Source organism: Anolis carolinensis, chromosome 2 (genome assembly GCF_035594765.1).
Source record: "Anolis carolinensis isolate JA03-04 chromosome 2, rAnoCar3.1.pri, whole genome shotgun sequence".
Taxonomy (NCBI): domain Eukaryota; kingdom Metazoa; phylum Chordata; class Lepidosauria; order Squamata; family Dactyloidae; genus Anolis; species Anolis carolinensis.
Genome location: NC_085842.1, coordinates 265021312 through 265046869, shown reverse-complemented (window position 1 = coordinate 265046869; position 25558 = coordinate 265021312). Strand labels below are relative to the sequence as shown.

The 25558-nt window shown below is 42.9% G+C and overlaps 1 protein-coding gene across 1 annotated transcript; it reads right to left on the bottom strand.

Moving 5' to 3' along the window:
* Positions 1–11250: 11250 nt before the first annotated feature.
* Positions 11251–16903, bottom strand: LOC134296658 (uncharacterized). The gene is made up of 2 exons (XM_062972161.1): positions 14844–16903; positions 11251–11628 (listed from the first exon to the last, which is right to left on the bottom strand). The coding sequence occupies exons 1-2, from the start codon at positions 16470–16472 to the stop codon at positions 11521–11523; spliced, it is 1737 nt and encodes a 578-aa protein (XP_062828231.1). The 5' UTR covers positions 16473–16903; the 3' UTR covers positions 11251–11520.
* Between the last annotated feature and the right edge of the window lie 8655 nt (positions 16904–25558).

The following is a 25558-nucleotide window of genomic DNA, read 5'->3' as shown; positions in this document are numbered from 1 at the left end:
CCTCGCCTCCACCCCCTCCGTGGTTCAAAACAGCACCTCCTGCCTCCTTCTTCCCTCCTTCCTTCATTCCTTTCTCTCTTCCCTCCTTCCCTGCTTCCTTTTTTTCTCCCTTTCTTCTTTTCTCCCTCCCTCCCTTCCTTCCTGCTTCCTTCTTTTCTCCCTTCCCTCCCTCATTCCTTCCTTCCATCCCTCCCTGCTTTCTTCTTTCCTTCCTTCCTTCCTTCCTTCCTTCCTTCCTTCCTTCCTTCCTTCCTTCCTTCCTTCCTTCCCTCCCTCCCTCCCTCCCTCCCTCCCTGCTTTCTTCTTTTCTCCCTTCCCTCCCTCCTTCCTTCCTTCCTTCCCTCCCTCCCAGCTTCCGTCTTTTCTCCCTTCCCTCCTTCTTTCCTTCCCTCCTTCCTTCCTTTCTACCTTTCTTCCTTTCTGGATTCCTTCGCTCTTTTTCCCCTTCCCTCTTCACTCCTGCCTTTCTTTCCCCATTTCGTTTTTCAGTCAACTCGTTTCTTTTTTCCCTCTCCTCGCTCTCCCCTTCCCTTCCTCCTCTTCCCCACTTTTAACTCCTTTACCTTCAAGGCTTTCATGGCCGGAATCACTGGCTCGCTATGACTTTTCCTGACTCTATGGCCACATTCCAGAAGCATTCTCTCTGTAAGTTTCCCCTTTATCTATGCCAGGTACCCTGGCTGAGGCAAGTGTGAATGTTTCAAATTGGCCAGATTGATTAACACCTCCCAACAAAGGATTCCCTCAGGCAGGAAATAGCCAGGCTTTCAAGCTGCAAGGCTTTTCAATGGCATCAGTCACACTGGCCTCTAACAGCCTCAAGCCCCTTCCTCCCCCCCCCCTTAGCCATTTAAGCTAAGGGGTAAAACCTGGACACAGTATATTATTTGAGAACATAGAACTGCTGGACCACTCTCACAACCACCATGTCAAACTACACAGAGAAGCCATTGAAATCCACAAGAAGCATGTGGACAATTTCAACAGAAAAGAGGAAACCATGAAAATGAACAATATCTGGCTACCAGTATTTTAAAACTCTAAAATCAGGACAGTAAATAAAGAACAACATACACAAAAACAGAGGAAGTCCAGACATGAATCAATCAGGGGCAGCTCACACCTCCCAACAAAGGATTCCCTCAGGTAGGAAGCAGCCAGTCTTTGAAGCTGCAAGGCTATTCAGTGCTAATCAAGGTGGCCTATTGCAACATTCACACTTGCTTCCAACAGACAAGGGTTTCCCAGTCTGTATTACCATGTTTCAGAAGCATTCTCTCCTGATGTTTCGCCCACATCTATGTCAAGCATCCTCAGTGGTTGTGAGGTCTGTTTGAAACTAGGGAAGTGGGGCTTAAATATTTGTTGAAAGTCCAGGTTAGAAGAGAAAGAACTCTTGTCTGTTGGAAGCAAGTGTGAATGTTGCAATAGGCCACCTTGATTAGCACTGAATAGCCTTGCAGCTTCAAAGACTGGCTGCTTCCTACCTGAGGGAATCCTTTGTTGGGAGGTGTGAGCTGCCCCTGATTGATTCATGTCTGGAATATGTGTAGTTTGACATGGTGGTTGTGAGAGTGGTCCAGCAGTTCTATGTTCTCAAATAATATACTGTGTCCAGGTTTTACCCCTTAGCTTAAATGGCTAAGGGGGGAAAGGAAGGGGCTTGAGGCTGTTAAGAATTGTGGGAGTTGTAGTTCAAAACACTTGGAGGGCCAAAGTTTGCCCATGCCTGGTAGGCAGGTGCACTTGCTGTTACATCTTTGCTGGAAAATAATTCTGTGTGCATTTAGAAAAGCATAAATACTACATATTTCAAGTAATGCATCATCATTTGATCATTTCATAGAATTCCAGCAGATTCTGAGGATGCGTAGGATGCATGGGAGTGGGAATTTATGAGTGGCTGTCACACAGCCATATAACCCAGAATACCAAGGCAGAATAACCCACAATATCTGCTTTGAACTGGGTTATCTAAGTCCACAATGCCCTATATCCCTGTTCAATGTTTGGTGCTAAATTTGCAAATATAGTAATTCCTACATAACATTGGAGCCCTGGTGGCGAAGTGTGTTAAATCACTGAGCTGCTGAACTTGCAGACCGAGAGGTCGCAGGTTCAAATCCCGGGAGCAGAGTGAGTGCCCGCTGTTAGCTCCAGCTCCTGCCAACCTAGCAGTTCGAAAACATGCAAATGTGAGTAGATCAATAGGCACCGCTCCGGCGGGAAGGTAACGGTGCTCCATGCAGTCATGCCCGTGGCCACATGACATTGGAAGTGTCTACGGACAACGCTGGCTTTTCGGCTTAGAAATTGAGATGAGCACCAACCCCCAGAATCAGACATGACTGAACTTAATGTCAGGGGAAACCTTTGCCTTTACCTTTTACATAACATTACTATGCATTGAACTGCTTTTTTCTGTTGATTTGTTGTAAAACATGATGTTTTGATGCTTAATTTGTATAATCTTAATGTAATTTGATGTTTAATAGATTTTTCCTTAATCCCTCCTTATTATCCAACATTTTCGCTTATCCAACGCTTTTATTTTTCAGTGAATGTTTTTTTTGGGGGGGGGGGCGCCAAAATTCTGTTCGCCTACACTTAAAAATTACCTAGGGCCGGCTCTGCAGGTAGAGAACCATTGTCCTACATGAATGACCTTCAGCTATTCCATATATTAGGGCTGACAGTTGATTTAAGCATATCTGTGGACATTCAGCTCCCTTGCAAAAGATGCTAACAGATAACTATTTGCCAATACTTGTAAACTTTTATCATTACCCTATTTGTGATCTGCACTAGCAGTTGCATTGTTTTCAGGTCATGCATCAGTGTTCAGAGAAAACAGATAAAGAATGCAGTACAAATACCTGCTTGCAGAATTATGCTTTGCAACCTATATACTGAATGCAAAGGAAATGTGATATATGTGGATCAATGGCCAATGAGCATAGCTGACAGCTCATTAAACAACTGCAATGAACAATGCACAGAGACAATGCATACAGTCAATGGCTGGCATTCTGTTAGGTAGTTATGATGTTGTAAGTTAAAATTGCAACCTTTTAAATGGATTTATACTCACATTTACTATTGTGGCACCGGTGCCATGGCCACAAATGCCCCACCATCACTACTGCCCCCAATACCAGGGATATGATACCAAGTAAAGGAGTACGGTGGACCTGGTGAACAGGTCAGCAAAAGAGATTACATGCCAATTAAATAAGTAATGCAATTAAATAAGTTATATAAGGCTGCAAGATGATTCATCCAGACTACTCTTGCCAGCAAGCCATGCTATATCCACAGAATCATAGTGTCCATTGAGAGAAGCATCAGTGCTGTTGCATCCTTCTTTGATCATCCCTCAAGTAGAACCTTGTGTTCAGTTCTGGGCATCACAGTTCAAGGAGGATAACACAAACTGGGACTTGTCCAGAGAAGAGTAATTAAAGTGGTGAAAACTCTGGAAAACAAGCCTTATGAGGAATGACTGAAGGAGCTAGATTTGTAACATGATAACTATCTTTAAATATCTGAAGGAATGTCATGTACAAGATGGAACAAACTTGTTTTCTGCTGCTCCAAAAACTTGTCTACATGGGTGGCTGAGACAGGGACACTTTTGCTTTCTGATGGTTCAATGCACACAAACTTTGTTCATGTGGAAAAAATATTAAAACATTATATGAAATTACCTTTAGACTATGTGCATAAGGTGTATACGAAATACAATTTCATGTTTAGACTTGAAGCCCATCTCTAAGATCTCATTATGTACTTTTATGCACATACAGATATTCCAAAATCTGGGGAAAATCCTAAATACATCTGCTCCCAAGCATTTTGGATAAGGGGTGTTCTATCTGCATTTCCATCCCTCTAGGTTTCTCATCCAATTCCTTGCCTATGATGTGGAATAGTATTTAGTCCATACCTGTTGGGTCCCAGTGTCCCATTATATTATTATTTCTTGTTTCTCCTCCCTCTCAGTTGCTGATTACTGTTTAGCAAACTTGTTCACATTATATCATTTAATTCTAGGAAGGATATACTGGTATTTGAAAAGATTTTTTAAACACATGATTTTTATAATTGTTTTCATGAAGCCTAAGAAGCTTCATCCATCATTCCTTGTAATTTAGTCAGCAAATCAAGCATTTGCATCCTCATTTAATCAATGAGATGCTGCTAGTTGCCCAGTAATTACAGTTCATTCGCAGGTAAAAATTCAGACATATTGAGAGAGAGAGAGAGAGAGAGAGAGAGAGAGAGAGAGAGAGAGAGAGAGAGAGAGAGAGAGATTACATTTATCCAGAGTCAAATGAAAAAGGGCAAATCTCTGATATAATTTCCTCATTTTAAAATAGAAGATCTAGTCAAAGTTGTGCCTTGACCATTGTAGGCTACTATAACTAAGCAGGTTTCTTTCACATATAAATAATCTTGAATATTTGTAATTTTCCAAGATAAAAATTGTGCTCTATAGCAATTATATTTGTTCAGCACTTATAAGGGGATCCATATTTTAATTTTGTGTATGTGTGTTTTAAATGCCCTTCAATCATCTACCTGCACAAGACAGAATAAAAGATAGAATAAGAGTTTTTGCTTAAGTCAGTGTTCATGGGCTTTTAAAAATGATTTCCCTGCGGTTCCCCTTTTGCTTTAGTCTCATTTTATTCTGTGGCTGGCTACTTAAATATGTTCTAGAGTTCTATGTATTTTATTCTTTATTTATAGTTTATGATTTTAAAATTTGCTTTGTAAACAATGCATATAATTGCATAGTAAATAGTAGATGAGTAGTAAATAAAAGCAATTAATTACAAGTGGAACATAATAAATGGAAAGGCAAGAATATAACAAAACCATCACAGAAGTATTGATTATGAGCCATTTCTCCTCCAGGAACTATTTTAAATTTTATAAGTATAAAAAATGATGCCTGTTAAGATACAACAGGTACATATAGGCATTATGAGCAGCGAGGGTGAACAGAACTTGCTAGGAGCTAATCATTTATTATACTCTCAAGTTGTAAATGTACTAGTTAAGTGAACAATTATTTTTCATTGTGTTCCTGACAAAAAGATCAGGAACTGTATGAAATCATATGAATGGTTTACTAATAGATGATCTATTACCCATTCAGAGGAACATGACATGTTAATACCTCCCAAGGTAAAATGATCCCATAACCTAAATGGATTGATAACAGGCATATTTATAAACCCTTACTTTTCAGCACTTTTCATTCAAAGTCTTTATGACTGGATCACTGGACGAGACTGCCAAAGTTCAACTGATATTGTCAAGGTATTTTAATTTACTTTAAATGGGTTCTTCCCTCACATCTTTTTATGTTATAATGGTCCATTAAAAATTCAAAACTGAAATATGTTCCTTGAGGGATTGTTACATTCTTTCCATTTGCCCTCTTCTGCAATTCTGGGAGACTCATCCTCCATACTGAGCCTATACCATTTTATTGTTTAATGCTAAGACATTAAAATATTCTTGGAAACTGTATTGTATTGAAAATTGCTGGAATTTGAGACCAGAGCTTTTCTTGAAAGTCTGAAAATTATAAATAATTATATTGAATATAATTCCTGTCACCAAAGGTCAAATACTGGTCAAGATCTTCAGCAAAAGATGTGCTTCAAGTACACTTTTATGATATGTGTCTGGCGAAGCCCCCCTCCCCCCCCCAAAAAAAATGGACAGTGTCAGTAGAGTGAAGGGAAAGCAACAAAGATGCCTCCAGCTATTGTTCTTTAGTTGGATGTACTGTGACATGCATCTTCATGGACTTCTAGAAGTTCATGGAATGATGTTAGTGCTGTGTTTCTGGCTAAAGGATGGCAGCAGAAAAAGTATTGCTATAGCTCTGCTAGTCCCAAATTCTAGTCTTCCAAGTGGATCTCAACTCCCAAAAGGCTTACTTGCCTTGGTCAATGATTAGGGATTTGGGGAGCTGAAGTCCAAAAACACCTGGATAAATGTAACATTGTCTCTTTTCCACTCACTGAGCCTGTATCATAGGAAGTTCTTTCTTGTGTTGTCATCCTATGATTCTGGTACATGTCTGTTTCCATCATGTTGGTATAATATAGCAAGCTTGAGAAACATACTTTCTAATGATCAGGCAAGTACCTGAAGGGCAGGGGCAATTTGGAAATAAAGGAGAGTTCTGAATCATGCCTTTATGTTTACTATTATCTTATTATTAGTTCAGGAAGATTTCAAAGAAAATAGCTTTGGTTCACCACCAGTGGATACAAGTCTGCACCATGTCAACAATTAATCTCTAAAAATTGTTCAAAAGTATATCTCTAGAGAACATCAGAGGAGAAACACCTTTTCTGCAATGTACTGAAAGCCTGCAATATGAAGGGGACAATGGTACATTCAAAATGTGTCTGCTGTGCAAAAGAATTTGTAATAAAAATATGTTTAGGGACCTAACTGGAAAAACAGGGGGATTTGTTGACTGAAATCAGTTCACCAGTGTAGGTTCCGAAATCTCCAACCCTTTAACTATGCTTGAGTTCCTTGATGAAGTGCACAGTGGACCACAAGTAAAGTTTTTTGAGCTGCAGTTAAAATCAGATAGCATATTTCCTTCATATGTGCATGTGTTTATAGCACCTCCCATCGTCATTGTCATGGAAGCGGTAGGTTTCAGCTTCTATTGTGGAAAGTCTTAAATTGTTCTGCCTCTATATCTTGCATTTCAACTAATGAATACAGTTCCCACACCTGGCATTTCATTTTAGAAAAAACACACATTGACTGTTAATTTATGCTTTTCATTTTCTTCCACATTCATTTTTTTAAATCTTATGGTTTTTTTCCTTCCTTGTATGAAGAAACTTAATACATTTTGGCAAATCACTATCAGAAATGAACTGAATAAAATATCATCTAATTGCACTGTCCAAATTCAAAAGATACTGTATCATATTCCTGACATGAGAGATCGATGTTTTAATCCTTTTGCTCTTTAACTATCAACAATCAGGACTTTCCCAGAAAAGGGTGACACTAATTTGACATCATTATACAGAAGAAACAGGTCCAAGACATTTAAGCATAAATCACTCAAAATCCACTACTTGTACAAGTAAATCAGTTTTGCTTTCCTCCCATATTTTAATTTTGTTAAAAAAATAATGTTAACTGCTTTTATCAAGACATTTCCAGATTCTTTATAAAATTGCAAATTTTCAAATTGGAAATTTCTTCTTATTCTTTTAAAATGAACTACAGAAAATTCTCATCCATCTCTACAATTACGCTATAGCTGAAGCAATGATTGCTATTCTGTTAAAGCTTTGCTGCATTAGCCTGATTCATGATGAAAAATTCCCCCTGAATTTCAGTAAGGGGTTTAAATACCCTAAAGACACCAGATCTATGTGAACTTGGGAGTTAAGCGGGATCAGTTCTGATTTGTTGTTGGATCAGACACCAACAAATATCAGGCACAGTAGACTATATTGTAGATTAAGGAACTGGCACCTTAGAATATTTCTTGTCTAAGAAAACCCATAAGTTGACACGCACTCAAAGGCACACACACCAATCTCTTTTGTAATTTCTTTAAACAGTACCATTCCATTTTCCAACTTTTCTACACTTTTCTTTATCCGAATCCAGTTAACAATCTTCTATTCTCATCAAGTGAATAAATTCAATCATTGTAAAAGATTGAATTTATTCAACCCTCGTCTACTTGTTTAATGAGATATCAAACAAATAGTTGTGGTAGCAAACTTTAATAACTTTAAATCACAGGGGAGAAAAAGGGGCATGCACAGTCCCATCATGTCTAGGTCCAGAAGGAAATAGGTCTCCATCCCAACTGCCACTAGAGAAGAGGAAGAGAAGAGGCAGCTTCTGCTGTATGTAATCCCGTCTCACACTTCCAACCTCTTTTCCTTTTGCATCTTGTCTAAATTAGATTTCAAACCTTAGGGCAGATAAATGCTTTGTCTTCCTTTTATTTGTAACATGCCATGTACAGTGATAATGCTATATAAATAGATGGTGATGGTGATGACAATGACAAATTGGGAAGACTTTAATTTTAGCCAGTGCCGAAACAAATAGATTTTTAAACTGCAATGGCATGAACTGATGTCTATTGTTGAATGGGATATTCTCTGCCATTCATAAAGCAACACTGAATATAGAATCCTTCCATGAACTGGAATCTCAACTTGGCATAAGACATCACTCAAATAACAATGCTGAGTGACTTTGAAAGGTTTTGCATTTGATTCTAATTGCTGTGTGTTATAACTGGAACGTGTACTGACAATGTGACAAAGCAAATATGTCATTTACTCTGTAATATTTACATTAAGTAAATACAGTCTTTTTGCTCACAGAAGTGATATCCGCACATGCTAACCACTGCATGGTGTCATTTATGTCCAGTCTTTGAAGAATAAGGGATGAAACATTAGATTCAAGATGGTTATAATTTTTGTCTGAAGGCTAGAAACTGTATATTGGGTTCTAGAACATTATTTGAATGAATACAGGTCTCTTGTTACTGCTCATAGAAGGGATGAATTATTACAAAAATATAGCCATATATGTTTGGTTTGGGTTTTTTTTAAAGCTATTTCAGATATAAGGAAGATATTTATTATTCCAGTGACAGAACAAAAGAGTATATTCAATATTCAGTAGGGAAAAATTAAAACAGGCAGAGGGCTTATCAGTGACCCCATCTACACTGTCTTTTAATGCAGTTTCAAACTGGCTTGCTTACTTAGGTGATCCCTCATTGTCCAAGTATGATGGTCTTCCAAGTTCTTGGAAGATGCCTGTGTGTGAGGTGTTTTTTTTTAATGTGTGGAGGTTGGTGCACAGTTGATCAACACATAGTCTTCACAGAGTGAGGGTCCCAACCAGTGACGTGGTTAACATGACTATGGTGGCTTCTCAATCTGTTGCAGCCTTTGTCTGCCTTTACAGCTGTTGTAACATGTGCCATGTTATCTTCCACCCGATCTGGCATTGAGGTCTTCGGATTGTGCTTAGTCTGGAACCTCCCCTGTGCCCCCCCCCCCCGGGAATACATGACTCCAATGGTTATGCCTGCAGGTTCAATGGAACACGCAAGGCCCTTCACCACGACAAGGTGACAATCCATCAATGAGGTGACAGTGTAGATGAGACCAGTGTTGTGAAATAATTCAAAAGGAAAATAATTCAGAGTTATTAGAATTCTATCTTGCACAGTTTCTCAGAGCATATTAGACAGTTTAAAGTACTATTCTAATATAGCTTCTGATCTAGGGATGAAAAGAATATTCATAAACTACTCATCCTTAAGTTTAAGAACTGTTTTTTTAACAATCAGGGACAATTTTATCCCATAGGATATTTTCCAACCCAATTTTCAACAAATCTGATGCAGTTTCTTGAGAGTTAAAAACCTCTCATGTAAGCTTTGTTCAATATTATTTTTATGTACATAAGATGGAGAAAAGATATAAAATTCAAGTAATTACAGAATTTTGACTGACACATGCACGAATGAATGAATTAATGACACATGCTATTTGCTATATTTTGCACATTTTGCTTTATTGTTTCTACACCTTTTGTTGGCAGGTCAGTCTACAAAAGACCAGCCTAGCTATCTACAGCCTTTGAATTCCATTCACACAGAGAGGTTACCATAGAAATGAAAGAAAGATCTCATTTACACATCTTGGCAGTACATCTTCTGACAGCTGTTGTAGACACGTTTGCTAGCAACATTTCTGAAAGATTTTTTTCCAAAAAAGGAAATTGAATTTGCCCCTATTTAAAGGCTTAAATAGTAATGTAAATCCTCATTTCCCCCCATATAATCTTAATACTTCAGCTCTTTTTTTACAGGCGACCCAAAGATGAGCTTCAAAACCACCAGCACATCACCGTCCAGCAGTATCCTAAAATCTTGGGTTCTTTTGACACACAAATTGAATCCTAATTGTTGCTCTTTTTCCATTGGAGGCACTACTGACATCTTCAAAAACAACCAAGAGCTATGTGGCACCTTAAAGTTCAAAAATTTATTATAAGTCTCTTTGTGGAGAGAAAAAGCGGGGTATAAATAATAATAATAATAATAATAATAATAATAATAATAATAATAATAATAATAATAATAATAATAGGTAAGATTTTGTGTACTGTAACCTCTTCATGGCTTATCTGCAACTAAAAGATGCCACCAGCCCTTTGGAATATTTCTTTAAATAGTCTATCTGCTGCAAATGGAGATGGCACATTTTGTTAACAAAATAAAATATTCCCTTGAGCTATTGCATTTATTTTGATGATACATTCTTTGTGAAATGTAGTTTCAAATGTTACTGAACAATGCACCCGCCTCTCCAGGTAAGTTGTGAACGCTTTAAAGGTTATTTTATAGGATCCACACATGTAGAACATTCACAGTTACTCTGTTGTTTAGAGGTATAGATCATCTATCTTCTTAATTACAAAAGTTGATGATGAGCAAAGGAGTTCTTGAATGCATAAAAGAAAAGAGAAACATTGTGGATTCAGTTTATATCTGGCCTATCTAACAACAAGTTAAGGTCCCTGTTAGAACAAAAATGTAAACACAAAGGCATTTGTGTATTCAAGTGTGTGCACACTGTAATTTTAAAAAACTCACTTAAAACAATAAAATAAAATATGCAACACAAGGCTAATTTAAGAATAAAGAATAAAAGAGCTAAAACCAAGCTAAAACCTTTTTAAAATGCCAACCTAATTCTAAAAGACAGCTTCTTTTTTGCACCTCCATTTTGTATTTTTGTCACCAGAGACCCTAGGTGAACAGTACTGAAGAGACCTTTTCACTTATTGCTACTGGTGGGTCCACTAATGAAAGTTATAAAAGTGTTGAGATTATAGATTATGTACTCAGAGTTCAGGCAAGAAAAAGGAACGGAAGTACAATAATATTCAATTACAGTAGAGTCTCACTTATCCAACATAAACGGGCCGGCAGAACGTTGGATAAGCGAATATGTTGGATAATAAGGAGGGATTAAGGAAAAGCCTATTAAACATCAAATTAGGTTATGATTTTACAAATTAAGCACCAAAACATCATGTTATACAACAAATTTGACAGAAAAAGTAGTTCAATATGCAGTAATTCTATGTAGTGATTACTGTCAGGCTTACTTCAAAGGACCAGTCTGAACGCAGATCAAAGACAGCTGCTCTCAAACACAATCTTTATTGAAGAATACATGACTTTGGAAAAGTCGAGAATGACCTAATGTTTACATACATCTAATTTTATCACTTCTGATGCAACGTAATATCACACGCAAATATCATCATCAAACCCCACCTTCTGGATCACATTTCCACCAAGGTTTCTATCCCCCCCACACTATAGCAATTATAATTGTTTATACTTTCACCCCTGAGTTCCCAGGCTCATTTTATCTTCTCCCGCCAGGTGCTCGCATGTTTATGTTATGAAGTCAGATTCAGGGCTTGGAAATTCAGCCCTGGGATCTGGCTGCATGACATGGCGCCCCCGTTTTCTTCGTCCTCCTCTTCGGTTCTTCTTTCACCATAGTCCTGAAACAAATCAAACAATAACTCTATGGGTCCATTTTGTCTAAAGTCCCCATATATTTTTTCAGCAAGCTGCGATGGAAGACTGGGTGTATTTTCCCTAAACTTTTTGGCAATGCCAATTGGAAAGTCACTTCATTGATAACACCCTGTATTCTGAATGGTCCAATATATTTGGGGCCCAGTTTTCTTGAAGGTAACCCCAATTTGATGTTTTGGGTACTTAACCACACTAGATCTCCTTTATCTAATTTATCGCCTTCCACCCTCTTTCTGTCTGCGAACGTTTTATACTTTTTGTGTGCTTCTTTTAACGAAGCAGTCACTTGATTCCAACATTCCATCATTTGCGTTTTCCATTTCCCTGCCTCTGTTCCTTCATTTTCTGTCCACCTCGGCAATTGGGGTAAAGGTTGTATTTCATACCCGTAAACTACTTCAAAGGGGGTTTTGTTTGTTGCTGAATGTATAGTTGAATTAAAGGCTAGTTCCGCAAACGCCAACCACCTAGACCAGTCATTTTGTCTCATGTTAGAGTACATTCGAAGGAACTGCCCAAGCGTTTGCTGAGTACGTTCTACCGCCCCGTTTGTCATGGGGTGAAAAGCAGAACTTAAACTCCTTTCTGCTCCTAGCATTTCCAAGAATTTTTCCCAAAATTTTGCTGTGAATTGTACTCCTCTGTCACTGACTACTCTACTTGGACATCCATGTAATTTGTAAATATGGTTTATGTACAATTCAGCTAGTTTCTCAGCCGATGGTAGCTTCGTCAGTGCTATAAAGTGGGCCTGTTTAGAAAACAGGTCTAATACTGTCCAAATATAACGATGTCCTTTGCTGACTGGCAGTTCTCCCACAAAGTCCATAGCTACACATTCCCAAGGCCTGGTAGGTTCCGCTACTGTCTGTAACAATCCCATAGGCTTCCCTCCTCCTGATTTATTTCTGGCACAATCATCACATTGGACAACATGATTCTTTATGTCCTTCCTCATTCCTGGCCACCAACAATGTTTTGCTATTGCCTTTGTTGTTTTGGTAATTCCTGTATGACCAGCGCTCTGGTTGTTGTGAAAACGATGCAGAATCTTAATCCTTAATATTGCTGGGATATACAGTTTCTTGTTTACAAACCAAAATCCCCCCTTCTGGTCCCCCTTTTCTGCGTTGGACGCGATCCATTGATCTCCTTTATAAGACTGTTTTAGTTCATTTCCCCAGTTATCTTCCCCGCCGAGTTCGACAAAAGCCGTGTCCTCCTTTTGGGTTTGTGCTCTTGTCCTGACAGCTAAGCCCCATTGTTTGTCAGAGAATATTGTCCCCTCCTTTGCTGTGGTTAGGCCTTCGTGTTGAGGCATGCGTGAAAGAGCATCTGCCAAGACATTCTGTTTCCCTTGAAAAAACTTTAATTGGAAATCGAATCTGCTGAAGTATTGCGCCCATCTGATTTGTTTGGGGGACAATTTTCTAGGAGACTTTAAATACTGGAGATTCTTATGGTCAGACCAAATTTCGAATGGGATTCCGCTTCCTTCGAGGAAGTGTCGCCAGCATTCTAAGGCTTTTAATATGGCTAATGCCTCTTTTTCCCATATTGGCCAACTTTTTTCAGTTTCGCTGAACTTCCGTGACAAATATCCACAGGGTTTTAAGTTCCCATTTTGATCCTTTTGCAATAGCACTGCCCCGTACGCACAGTCTGAGGCATCGCAATGGATTATGAAAGGGCTCCTGATATCAGGGTGTTTTAGGATGGGTCCTTCAGTGAAGCATTCTTTTAAGGTCTCGAATGCCTTTTGGCATTCTGGCGTCCAACTCAGTTTGGCGCCGGGAGCTTTCACTTTTGCTGTCTCCCCTTTCCCTTTTGTTTTTAAAAGTTCTGTAAGGGGTGCGGTTATTTGTGCAAAGCCTTTTATGAAGGGTCTGTAAAAATTTGCAAACCCCAGAAATGATTGTAATTGCCTCCTTGTTTGAGGCACTCCCCATTCTTTCACATCTGCTACTTTAGCTGGATCCATAGCTAACCCTTCTGGAGACATCCGATATCCCAGAAAGTCAATTTGAGTTTTATTAAATTCACATTTGGACAGTTTTGCGTACAGCTTTGCTTCTCTTAGTCTCTGCAAAACTTCCCGGACCAATTTTACGTGCTTTTCCTTATCTTCAGAAATGATCAAGATATCATCAAGGAATATGAACACCCCTCTGTACAATAACGGGTGTAGTATTTCATTTATAAGCTGCATAAAGCAGCCGCTTCCATTTTTTAACCCGAAAGGCAAAATTTCGTATTCAAAATGGCCGAATGCGCAGGAAAATGCGGTTTTCCAAGTATCCTCCGGTTTGATCCTTAATTTATGATACGCTTCAATTAAATCCAGTTTAGTAAATATGCTCCCTTTCTTCAATACGGTAATTAAATCCTTGACTAAGGGCATAGGGTATTTATTGTCCTTGGTAATTGCGTTTAAATTTCGATAATCAATGCACAATCTTAGGGAATTGTCTTTCTTTCTCCTAAATAACACTGGAGCCCCGAGAGGAGAATTAGATGGCTTAATGAAGCCTCGAGCCAGGTTTTTATCAATGTATTTTCTCAATTCCTCCTTCTCTTGCACAGACATGGGATACACTTTTGGTTTTGGTAAGTCTGCTCCTGGGGTTATTTCAATCCCTACTTCTATATTTCTTTTGGGAGGCAATTTACTGGCCTCTTTCTGATTGAAAACATCCGCAAAGTCTCTGTATTCAGGTGGCAATAGCTGTGGGTCTATTTCCCCTGCTTCGTCTTCCTCGTCCTCCTCTTCTGCAATTTTGCTTATCTCCCATTGCATCTGCTGTTCTTTAAATGCTAAGCTTTTTCCTCTCCAATCTACTTCAGGATTTGCTTGTTCGAGCCATGGTATCCCCAATATTACATGGTATGTGGCAATAGGGGCTATCACAAAGGATATTCTTCCTCCCCATTTGCCTATTTTGCATGGAACTCCCCGTAATTCCTTTGTAGATACTTCCCCAGCAGCGACTGATCCATCTAGCTGCGAAAATGCAATTGGGGAGTCAAGTGCCATCTGCTGGCATTTCAGCGCTCCTGCTAATTCTGGGGTTATAATGTTCCTAGAACACCCGCAGTCTACAAACGCCTTGCAGGTGGCCCGATTTTCTAGCCCCGAGAGGCAAATTGGTACTACTATCATGCGTTTGTCCCGACTCACCAATCTTTCCGAAGATTCTGGGGCCTGCACCTCCTCCTCCGCACGCCTCCCGGTTGCTGGCTTGGGCTTTGGGGCTTTTGGCGGCTCCCCCTTCCGGGCCCAGCATTCCGCTGCTCGGTGGCCCGTCTTCCCACATACAAAGCATCCCGGTTTAGGTTTGTTGTCGTCTCCTCTGGAGGGAATCCCCGGCCTCCCTCCGGGTCTTTCTTGCTTCCTCGTTTCTCCTCGACCTCTCGCCACCGGTCTTTGCTGGCCGCTGCTGCTCCTGAAGCGCTTTACTTGTGCCAGGGTAGATTCGACGCGCCCCGCTAGCTGAATCCATCCCTGGAGCGTCTCGGGGTCGTCTCTGTGCGCTGCCCAGCTGAAAATCTCGGGGCGTAGTCCCTCTTTAAATAGTTCCACTTTGGTTACTTCAGACCACTCCGGTACCCTTTCCGCGAGGTGGAGGAATTCCTCTGCGTACTCGGGCACCGTTTTGTCCCTCTGTTTTATTCCTTTCAGTTGGTCTCGAGCCCTCAATTGCTCTAGCCGGTCTCTGAACCGGTTCTCCAGTGCGGCGAGGAAGCGGGGCACTGACCTCAGGCATGGGTCGCGTCTGGCATGCAATTGCACATACCAGCTGGCTGCTCCTCGCTTTAGTGTGTTGCCGATGGCTCGAACCCTGCTTGCTTCGGAGGGAAATGTGTGTGCGTTGTCTTCCATGTATCCTCTAATGCTAATTAGAAAAAAGTTCAGTTCCTCTGATTCCCCTCCGTATTCCAGCTTAAGATCTTCCCTTCTAGGCATCCATTCTGCAGCCCTTTGATATTGTCTGGGCGGCATGGGGAAGGGTTGCATCAGGTTTCCTCGGGTGGCTCCTTGGAACACGCCGCGCCCCACTCCGGTGGTCATTCTGCGCGGCTCCTGGAAGTCTGCCGCCGCTGTTGGCTCTTCCGCCCATCCGCATACTGGCCTAGCTGTAGCCCCCTCATCTCGCCTTTCCTCGTCGTACGGCACATCCTCCTCCTCTTCCTGGACCCCCCGCTCCTCTCCGCCTTCGTCTGCGAATCCACTGGACCCGATCCCTGGCCCCAGTGGCCTTTCCACCCTGACGCCCATTCGGGGGGTTGGGAGCTCTGTTGGAGACGGCGGCCTCAGGGTCCCCAGGGCTCGCTGACGCTCCACTTCTCGCGCCATGCTGCCCCGGAACTGCAGCTCCTGCCAGTATTCCTCATCTCCCTCGTCCCTTGCCGCCACGGGGCTCTGCGTTGACGCCCGCTGGCCCCTCTGGCTCCAATCTCCTTCTTTGCTTGGTTCTCTCTCGGCGCCATATCGGCTGGCCTCCTTCTGGAGATTCTCTTCCAATAATGGCACCAATCTCCCCACGGTTTCCGACAGCCTGGATAAATTAGTTTCCAGGATGGATAACCGCAGGGCCACGGTCTCCGGCATACTTCCTCCAGATCCCCAACTGGTTTCTGCAGCTGCAGAGACGCCTCTTCCGAGCCTGGGAATTCTCTGGGTCACGCCGTTCGGCTTGGGGTACCCCGTAGAGGAAGCTATGGCTTGCAGCGTCTCTTCTCTCTTCGGCCGGGCCCCTTGCAAAGGCCTCTCTGCCTCATTTGGGCTTTGATCTTCTTCCTCGCTCATTATCACTTCACTGCGAATTCCGCAGGAGGGTGAGAAATGGGATTCTCGACTTTAATGTCAGGCTTACTTCAAAGGACCAGTCTGAACGCAGATCAAAGACAGCTGCTCTCAAACACAATCTTTATTGAAGAATACATGACTTTGGAAAAGTCGAGAATGACCTAATGTTTACATACATCTAATTTTATCACTTCTGATGCAACGTAATATCACACGCAAATATCATCATCAAACCCCACCTTCTGGATCACATTTCCACCAAGGTTTCTATCCCCCCCCACACTATAGCAATTATAATTGTTTATACTTTCACCCCTGAGTTCCCAGGCTCATTTTATCTTCTCCCGCCAGGTGCTCGCATGTTTATGTTATGAAGTCAGATTCAGGGCTTGGAAATTCAGCCCTGGGATCTGGCTGCATGACAGATTACTGTATTTACGAATTTAGCACCAAAATATCACGATGTTTTGAAAACGTTGACTACAAAAATGTGTTGGATAATCCAGAATGTTGGATAAGTGAGTGTTGGATAAGTGAGACTCTACTGTACTGGTTTCCTAAATCTCCAAGATTTTAAAGATCAAAACCTGACCTTGAAATGGCATGGAGTGTACTAAAGGCCAGTGTGTCCCTCCTATGATTCTAGGAGTCTAAAAGATATGCCTACCAAATGTTCTGGAAGTTATTAGAAGCACTGATATCATGCATTCATATTATTCCATTTTCAATTAAAGGCTGTACAGCAGGCTATTGTTTTCATACAATGCAAGCAGCAATACATAATTGAATGTTATGATTGAGCCTCATGGCTCTGTTACTGACAGACGTGGGCGTAAGACTCCTCGAGAGTCAGATACTCTCGAGGAGCGAGAAAGAAAAAGACTGCGAGACATTTTTGCAGCACCATCTGACGAAGAGTCTTTTGAGGGGTTTACGGAGAGAATGGAGGAGGGGCTGGTTAGCTCGGAGGAGGATGAGATGGATTGGACTCGGGTAAGGGAGGAATTGGGTGCCACTGGCCATGATGGGATAGAAGATGAATGGGGACCTTCAGGATTAGACCCATGGCTTAGCTGGAGGGATGGGACGGGATCCACAGCTGGAGATGCTGTGGGGCGTAGTCAGAGGTGTTCCAGCTCTGATGAGGAAAGTGATGAGGAAACGCCCGGGTTAAGGAGGACAGCTGACAGTGATGAGGATTTGTAACTGGCATAAAATGGGGCTTGGGAGCAATTGCAAATTGCGTTGGGCAAGGTAATCTGGACGAACGCTTGGGATCTGTGTGGGACGCTTTCCTGAAGACTGGTGTGTTTTCGTGTGCTGATACGTAAGTTGTTTTGGAATTCAGTGTCAGACGGCGGGAGGAATTGTGTGGGCATTTGTTTGTGCAAACCTGTGCTTACTCTTATTAGCTTGACCTTCCGTCGTCTTCTTGACGGACGCCATCTCCTGCTTTGAAAACTCGGACTGAACTGACCACGGCTTGTCTTTCCCCTTCTTGGACTTGGAATCTACAAACGTCTGCTTCTGGCTTTGATCTACGGAAAGGAACTGGGTCTACTCTACTGCTACAATCCTTGGCTGATCTGTTCGTGTTGGAAATCCTGTCTGCTGTGTGTGTGGGAGCGACGCAAGTTACTCTAAGCACAGTGTTGGCAGCAGAGAGGAATCTGCTGCCAATTAGTTGCATTCTTTTGTATCTTTTGTTCCTCGGCTTTTGTTTTGTTTATCCCCAGGCTGAAGCAAGCAGTTTGTTTTTACCCGGATTAAACTCCGGTTTAATCCGGTTTATCTTTTGAACGCTTTTCCTTGCCCCTTTTTGCTCCTAAAGGCTAATACTGCCTGGCCCTTGTATTTTACGGGCATTTTTGAGTTCTGTAATCCAATAAACTCTGTTATCTTGAACCTTGTGGCGTTCTGTCCTTGACAGATTGCCCAACGCCCATAAAAAGTTTATTGCAGTAATAAACCCGTCAGGAAGACGATGGAGGAGTTAAGGGCCAAATTTGACCAATTACAAACGGCTTTTACCGTCAGCCAAGCAGCTCATGCTGTGAAAGGACATGTTTTGACTCCTGAACGCTTTGACGGAACCAGGTGCAAGTTGCCAACCTTTTTGGCACAAGTGGAGCTTTATTTTTCCCAGCTCAGTGCTCATGCTTTTCCTACAGACACTAGCAAGGTGACATTTATTTTGAGTTTGTTGACCGGTCCCGCAGGACAATGGGCCACTAATTTAATTTTGGGAAATGACCCAGTCAAGGACAATTTGAATAATTTCAAAAAGTTATTAACTGACACTTTTGGGGATCCTCTCCGCACGGAGAATGCTGGGTGGCTCTGTATCGGTTGAAACAGGGAAAGGGGACTGTTTTGGATTACTTAAATAAGTTTAACTTGTATCGCCACCAGCTGGATTGGGGGGAAAATGCATTCATGCTTTTATTTACTGCCGGGTTAAGTGATATGCTCCAGGATGAATTAGCACGCTTGGAGCCGGCTGAAAATTGGGACGCCTTAGTAGCGAAGGTGCTGCGTTTAGACGCAAGGTTCGAGGCTCGTAAACACTCGAAAGCAATGTGTGCGCCACCCATGCATATTACCAGGGCACCTGTGGTGATGGGGGAAGAGCCTATGGAGCTTGGGGTCTTTAAAAAGCTGTCTACAGAGGAAAAGAGCCGTAGGAGGCAGCTGGGGTTGTGTTTGTACTGTGGGAATGCGGGGCATTTTGCCAAAAACTGTAATGTGAAACCTTCTCAGCTTTCGGGAAAAGGCCAGCCCTAGTGCGACGTGAGTCCAACGCACTAGGGCTCCTCAAGCAGTCAACTGAGGGGAGGAAGCATGTTTTCGTACCCATTACATTATCTGTTGGGGGAAGGGAACTTGTTTCTACTTTGGCACTGCTGGACTCAGGGGCTACGGTCTCTTATGTAGATATTGAGTTTGCTAAGAAGCATGGCATTCCTAGAGTGCGCAAGGCATGCGACGTGTGGGTGGAAGGAGCAGATGGGAGACTGCTGGAGACTGGGGTGGTTAACCATGAAACCTCAGCAGTAATGTGGGAGGTGCAGGGAGTAACGGGAACGTTTGTGTGGGATATTACGAGCTTGCCTAGATATGATGTGATCCTGGGGATGGATTGGCTAGCTGTAGTAAACCCACAAGTAGATTGGGCGACACGTAAAGTAACCTTAAAGAGGCAGGATTGTTGCATTCTGAATGTTACTCAATCTGATATGGAGGGAGTGCCTGCTGAGTATGGGGAGTTCTCTGATGTATTTTGCAAAAGAGAAGCGGACAAATTACCACCGCACAGGCCATATGATTGCGCCATCAAGTTAGCAGAAGGTGCGAAATTGCCAGCAGGAAGGCTGTATGCCTTGACTGTACCGGAAAGGCAAGCTTTGCGGGAGTTTCTAGATGAAAATTTAGCCAAGGGGTTTATTCGCCCATCTAGCTCTCCAACTGCGGCACCAGTATTCTTTGTAGCCAAAAAAACTGGGGAACTTAGGCTGGTCTGCGACTATCGGATCCTAAACAAATACACCATTCGGGATAGGTACCCGCTACCTTTAATCTCGGAACTGTTATCAAGGGTGCAAGGGGCTAAGGTCTTTACCAAGCTTGACCTGCGGGGGGCATATAACTTAATCCGTATACGGGAAGGGGATGAATGGAAGGCGGCATTTAACACGTGTTTCGGATGCCACGAGTTCCGAGTCATGCCTTTCGGACTTTGCAATGCTCCTGCGGTCTTCCAGAGGTTCATGAACGATGTGTTCAGGGACCTAATTGACCAATTTTTAGTGATTTATTTGGATGATAGCTTGATTTTTTCTAAGGACGAGAAAGAACATCGTCAACATGTCAAGCAGGTTCTGCACCGTCTGAGGGGTAATGGGCTTTTCGCCAAGGCTTCCAAGTGCGTCTTTCATGTGCCTGAAGTGGAGTTCCTAGGTCATGTAGTGTCAGGTAGGGAACTTAAAATGGATCCACATAAGGTTGACGCCGTCAACTCATGGCAGGAGCTAAAGACTAAGAAGGATGTACAAAGGTTCTTAGGTTTCGCTAATTACTACCGGGAGTTTATTCCGAATTTTGCAAAGCTCACGGTACCTTTGACGCAGCTCCTGCGTAAGAAACAGCCATTTGTGTGGGGGCGGGAAGCTCACGATGCGTTTCTACAACTTAAGTCTAGTTTTCAATCGGACAACATACTAACACATCCTGATGTTAACAAACCGTTCGTGGTAGAAGCGGACGCTTCTAGCTACGCGTTGGGGGCTGTATTGTCTCAGAAGGATTCCTCAGGGACCTTGCGTCCCTGTGGATTTTACTCGCGGCAACTAACACCCTTCGAGCAGAACTATACCATATGGGAGAAGGAGTTGTTGGCGATTAAGGTGGCGTTTGAGGTGTGGCGGCACTGGCTTGAAGGGGCACGGCACCAGATCGTGGTCAGATCTGATCACAAGAATTTAGAGCACTTACAAACAGCAAAGAAGTTAAACCAGCGTCAAATCCGATGGGCTTTGTTTTTCTCCAGGTTTAACTTCAAGGTGCAGTTCGTGGAGGGGAAGGCAAACTTGCGGGCCGATGCTTTATCCCGCAAGCCGGAGTTTAAGACCAATGAGCAGGTAGTATGTCAGACCATCTTGCCTACTGCCTCTCTATGTGTTGTAGATAATGAGCTCGGGTTACATGACCAGATCCTTGAGGCTCAGAGGGATGATGTGTGGACTCAGGAGCAACTGATGCTGCTATCAGCAGGTAACCGTACAATACTGCCGCATCTACAAGATCAAGACGGAGTATTGGTACGCAGGGGGCAGGTCTACGTACCAGTGGGGGCCCTCAGGTTGGAGGTGATTAGAGCCCACCATGACGAACCCATGGCTGGGCACTTTGGCAGGTTCAAGACCGTACAGCTTATCACCAGGAGCTACTGGTGGCCAAAGATGCGGCAAGACATTCTGCGCTTTTGTGACAGCTGCGCTGTTTGCCAGCAGAGTAAGACGCCTGTTGGGCGCCCTAGAGGGTTGTTGTCGTCTCTACCTGTTCCGGAGAGGCCATGGCAAATCATTTCCATGGATTTTATTTCAGATTTGCCTAAGTCTGGGGGTTATACTTGTATTTGGGTGGTGGTGGATTTATTTAGTAAACTGGCTCATTTTATTCCTTGTTCAACCATTCCGGCGGCCCCTACGTTGGCCTTACTATTTACTAAGCACATCTATCGTTTGCACGGAGCACCCGAGGTGATTATTTCAGATAGGGCTCCGCAATTTGTGTCACGCTTTTGGAAACATTTCCATGAGTGCTTAGGGACTAAGTTAAACGTTTCTTCAGCCTTTCATCCGCAAACGGATGGACAGTCGGAACGGGTTAATGGGCTCTTAGAGCAGTATTTGCGTTGTTTTTGTTTAGATCAACCCACGGCTTGGGTGAAGTGGTTACCGGTGGCGGAGTTCGCTTACAATAATGCGGTGCACACGTCTAGTCAGCATACGCCATTTGAGCTAACGTATGGTTTTCACCCACGGGGAGGTGTGGCGCCGTCGACCAATGTGGTCTCTTCGGACCCTGTGTACCGCTCTTCGGAAATGGCTGCATTGCATGATGTTGCCCGTCGCTTACTGTTGGAAGCTAAGGCAACGCAAAAGACTCAGGCTGACCGTCATAGGCAGGCAGGGGAGGAGTTGGAAGAAGGGGATTTGGTGTGGTTATCTTCCAAACATATTAAACAGGCTGGGGGAAAGTTTGTGCCTCGATATTTGGGTCCCTTTCCTATCGTTAAAAAGATTTCTTCCGTTGCGTTTCGTTTGCGTTTACCGTCTAGTTTAAAGGTCCATCCAGTCTTTCATCGTTCGCTGTTGAAACTAGATACCTCTAGTCGTCGTGGTGCTATAGCGGAGGGTATCACTGCCACTTCTCCGCCATCGGGGGAGGAGGCCTTTGTGAGAGGGGATAGTGTTATGATTGAGCCTCATGGCTCTGTTACTGACAGACGTGGGCGTAAGACTCCTCGAGAGTCAGATACTCTCGAGGAGCGAGAAAGAAAAAGACTGCGAGACATTTTTGCAGCACCATCTGACGAAGAGTCTTTTGAGGGGTTTACGGAGAGAATGGAGGAGGGGCTGGTTAGCTCGGAGGAGGATGAGATGGATTGGACTCGGGTAAGGGAGGAATTGGGTGCCACTGGCCATGATGGGATAGAAGATGAATGGGGACCTTCAGGATTAGACCCATGGCTTAGCTGGAGGGATGGGACGGGATCCACAGCTGGAGATGCTGTGGGGCGTAGTCAGAGGTGTTCCAGCTCTGATGAGGAAAGTGATGAGGAAACGCCCGGGTTAAGGAGGACAGCTGACAGTGATGAGGATTTGTAACTGGCATAAAATGGGGCTTGGGAGCAATTGCAAATTGCATTGGGCAAGGTAATCTGGACGAACGCTTGGGATCTGTGTGGGACGCTTTCCTGAAGACTGGTGTGTTTTCGTGTGCTGATACGTAAGTTGTTTTGGAATTCAGGGTCAGACGGCGGGAGGAATTGTGTGGGCATTTGTTTGTGCAAACCTGTGCTTACTCTTATTAGCTTGACCTTCCGTCGTCTTCTTGACGGACGCCATCTCCTGCTTTGAAAACTCGGACTGAACTGACCACGGCTTGTCTTTCCCCTTCTTGGACTTGGAATCTACAAACGTCTGCTTCTGGCTTTGATCTACGGAAAGGAACTGGGTCTACTCTACTGCTACAATCCTTGGCTGATCTGTTCGTGTTGGAAATCCTGTCTGCTGTGTGTGTGGGAGCGACGCAAGTTACTCTAAGCACAGTGTTGGCAGCAGAGAGGAATCTGCTGCCAATTAGTTGCATTCTTTTGTATCTTTTGTTCCTCGGCTTTTGTTTTGTTTATCCCCAGGCTGAAGCAAGCAGTTTGTTTTTACCCGGATTAAACTCCGGTTTAATCCGGTTTATCTTTTGAACGCTTTTCCTTGCCCCTTTTTGCTCCTAAAGGCTAATACTGCCTGGCCCTTGTATTTTACGGGCATTTTTGAGTTCTGTAATCCAATAAACTCTGTTATCTTGAACCTTGTGGCGTTCTGTCCTTGACATTGAAGCAATACTACTGCAGCAGCCTAAAACAGTAAAATTCACATGTATGTTTCTGGCTACAAAGGCTGATGTATGAGCACTTTCAATGAAAAAATAGGGCAGAAGTTCAATGTTTGATTTGGTTCAATGTCTGATTGAGCAATTCACATCTGGTCCCAGTTTGGTTCAGATTGATCCAGATCTCAAAAATGAATCAAGTTTGCCAGTATTCCCTCTATTGAAGCCAAAATGGAACTAACTTTATCACACCTCTACATAAAATTTGGAGAAAAGTCTATCCTAAAAAATCAGATTAACTCAGCCAGACAGGTGGTGTCATGTCCTTTTTAGTGCTATGCACCTGTAAAACTTGCTGGGTTCTTAAAATGCAATATCTCAAAATTGTTAACCACTGAATCTCAGCAATTCATGCTTCGTGCTGGCACTGCCTCCCTATTTTGTGTACTTTCCTACAGTATGTAGAGGATCTTTAACATCAAAGGTTGAAGTATTTCACAGCTTTCTGCAACAAGGTAATTCATTTATGTCAAGACTCTTGTAGGATTTCTTCAATGTTACAAAACAAAGTTACTGTCAATGAAGTTGTATGAGTAAGAATCTTTTGAAGCATTTTTCTTCCTTCCTTGCATGCTTTCCTTAAATGAAAGAATACCAAAAGAAAAAGACATCAAGAAGTTACATAAGTTAATGTTTAAATGATAATGCAATAAAGGTCTCCAATCATCATATCTAATAATGATAATGACAATGAAATGGCAGGATACTTGTAGAGAGAAAAAGCAGGATATAAATAAGCATAAGAAACATAAACATCATACTTGAGAAGAGAATAATTTAGAAGAGAATAATTTGGCTTTATTCTAAGCAGTAAGATGTAATAATGGACCTTACTTACTTAGGCGATCCCTCGTAGTTCGAGGATGATGGTCCTCCATTTCTTGGAAGACGCCTGTGCATGTTTTTTTAAATGTGTGGAGGTGGGTGCACAGCCGGCCAACACACAGTCTTCACAGATTGAGGTCCCAGCAGTGGTGTGATTAACACAATGAGAGTGGCTTCTCAGTCTGTTGCAGCCTTCTTCCACCTTCACAGCCGTTGTAACATGTACCATGTTATCCTCCGCCTGCTCCGCCATTGAGGTCTTTGGGTCTTCGGATTGTTCTTGGTATGGATACTCCCCTGTGGCCACTCCTGGGAGTGTGTGACTCCCATGGTTGTGCTCGCAGGTTCATTGGAACACGCAAGCCCCCTCACCATGTCAAGGTGACAATCCATCGAGGGGGAATAATGGACCACAAAGGAATAGTAAGATGGTGAGAAACATGTTTTACCAGTACTCCAAGGGCAGTTCTACACTTTATTCCAGGGCTGATTCAAAGTGTCAAATTCTGGTTTGACTCCAGGAGAGTTCTGACTGCCAATCCCAGGCCGCTGCAGAAATTAGAGGGAGCCCGTACTGCCAGCCTCTGAGCCACTGCATAGGCGGGAAGGAGTCGTGACTGCCCAGTGGTACCAAACCCTGTTTAGTGTCACTGGACTGTCTGCCCTCTGTGCTCACCATAGTGGCAGCCATCAGGTGTGACATGGCTAGTGTCCATCACCAATTGCTTGCAGTGACATCATTCAGGGCACCAGAATAACCCTCCCAAAGCTCTTCTGGGGGTGGGGAGAGAAAACTGTAGATATCAAACAGCCTTCCTCTGGTAAGTTGAGAGGGAAATAGGGGCAGGGAGCAGGAGGCTGGCAGTGCCCTTGCCCATCTGTGCTGATCTTGATCAGCACAGAAGAGTATCTAGACTCCCTCCCACAAAAAAAAAAAAAAAATCCCAGGGTTTGGGCCAGCTGTGTGGCCTCCATCCCGAGAGGAAGTGGAATTTAAAATCCCAATTCCTGTTGGATCTTTAGCCTGTGTAGAAGGGCCCTGAGACTTGTAATTTGAAAAAGGGGAACTTTTAAGCAGGGGGGGGGGATAT

What these genes read in the sequence shown, in the direction of transcription:
- LOC134296658 (XM_062972161.1), bottom strand. Translation starts at nt 16,472, where the DNA reads ATGAGCGAGGAAGAAGATCAAAGCCCAAATGAGGCAGAGAGGCCTTTG. An exon ending in CAGAATCTTCGGAAAGATTG is followed by an intron (nt 11,629 to 14,843) that starts GTGAGTCGGGAC and finishes GATTTGTTTCAG; the next exon opens with GACTATGGTGAAAGAAGAAC.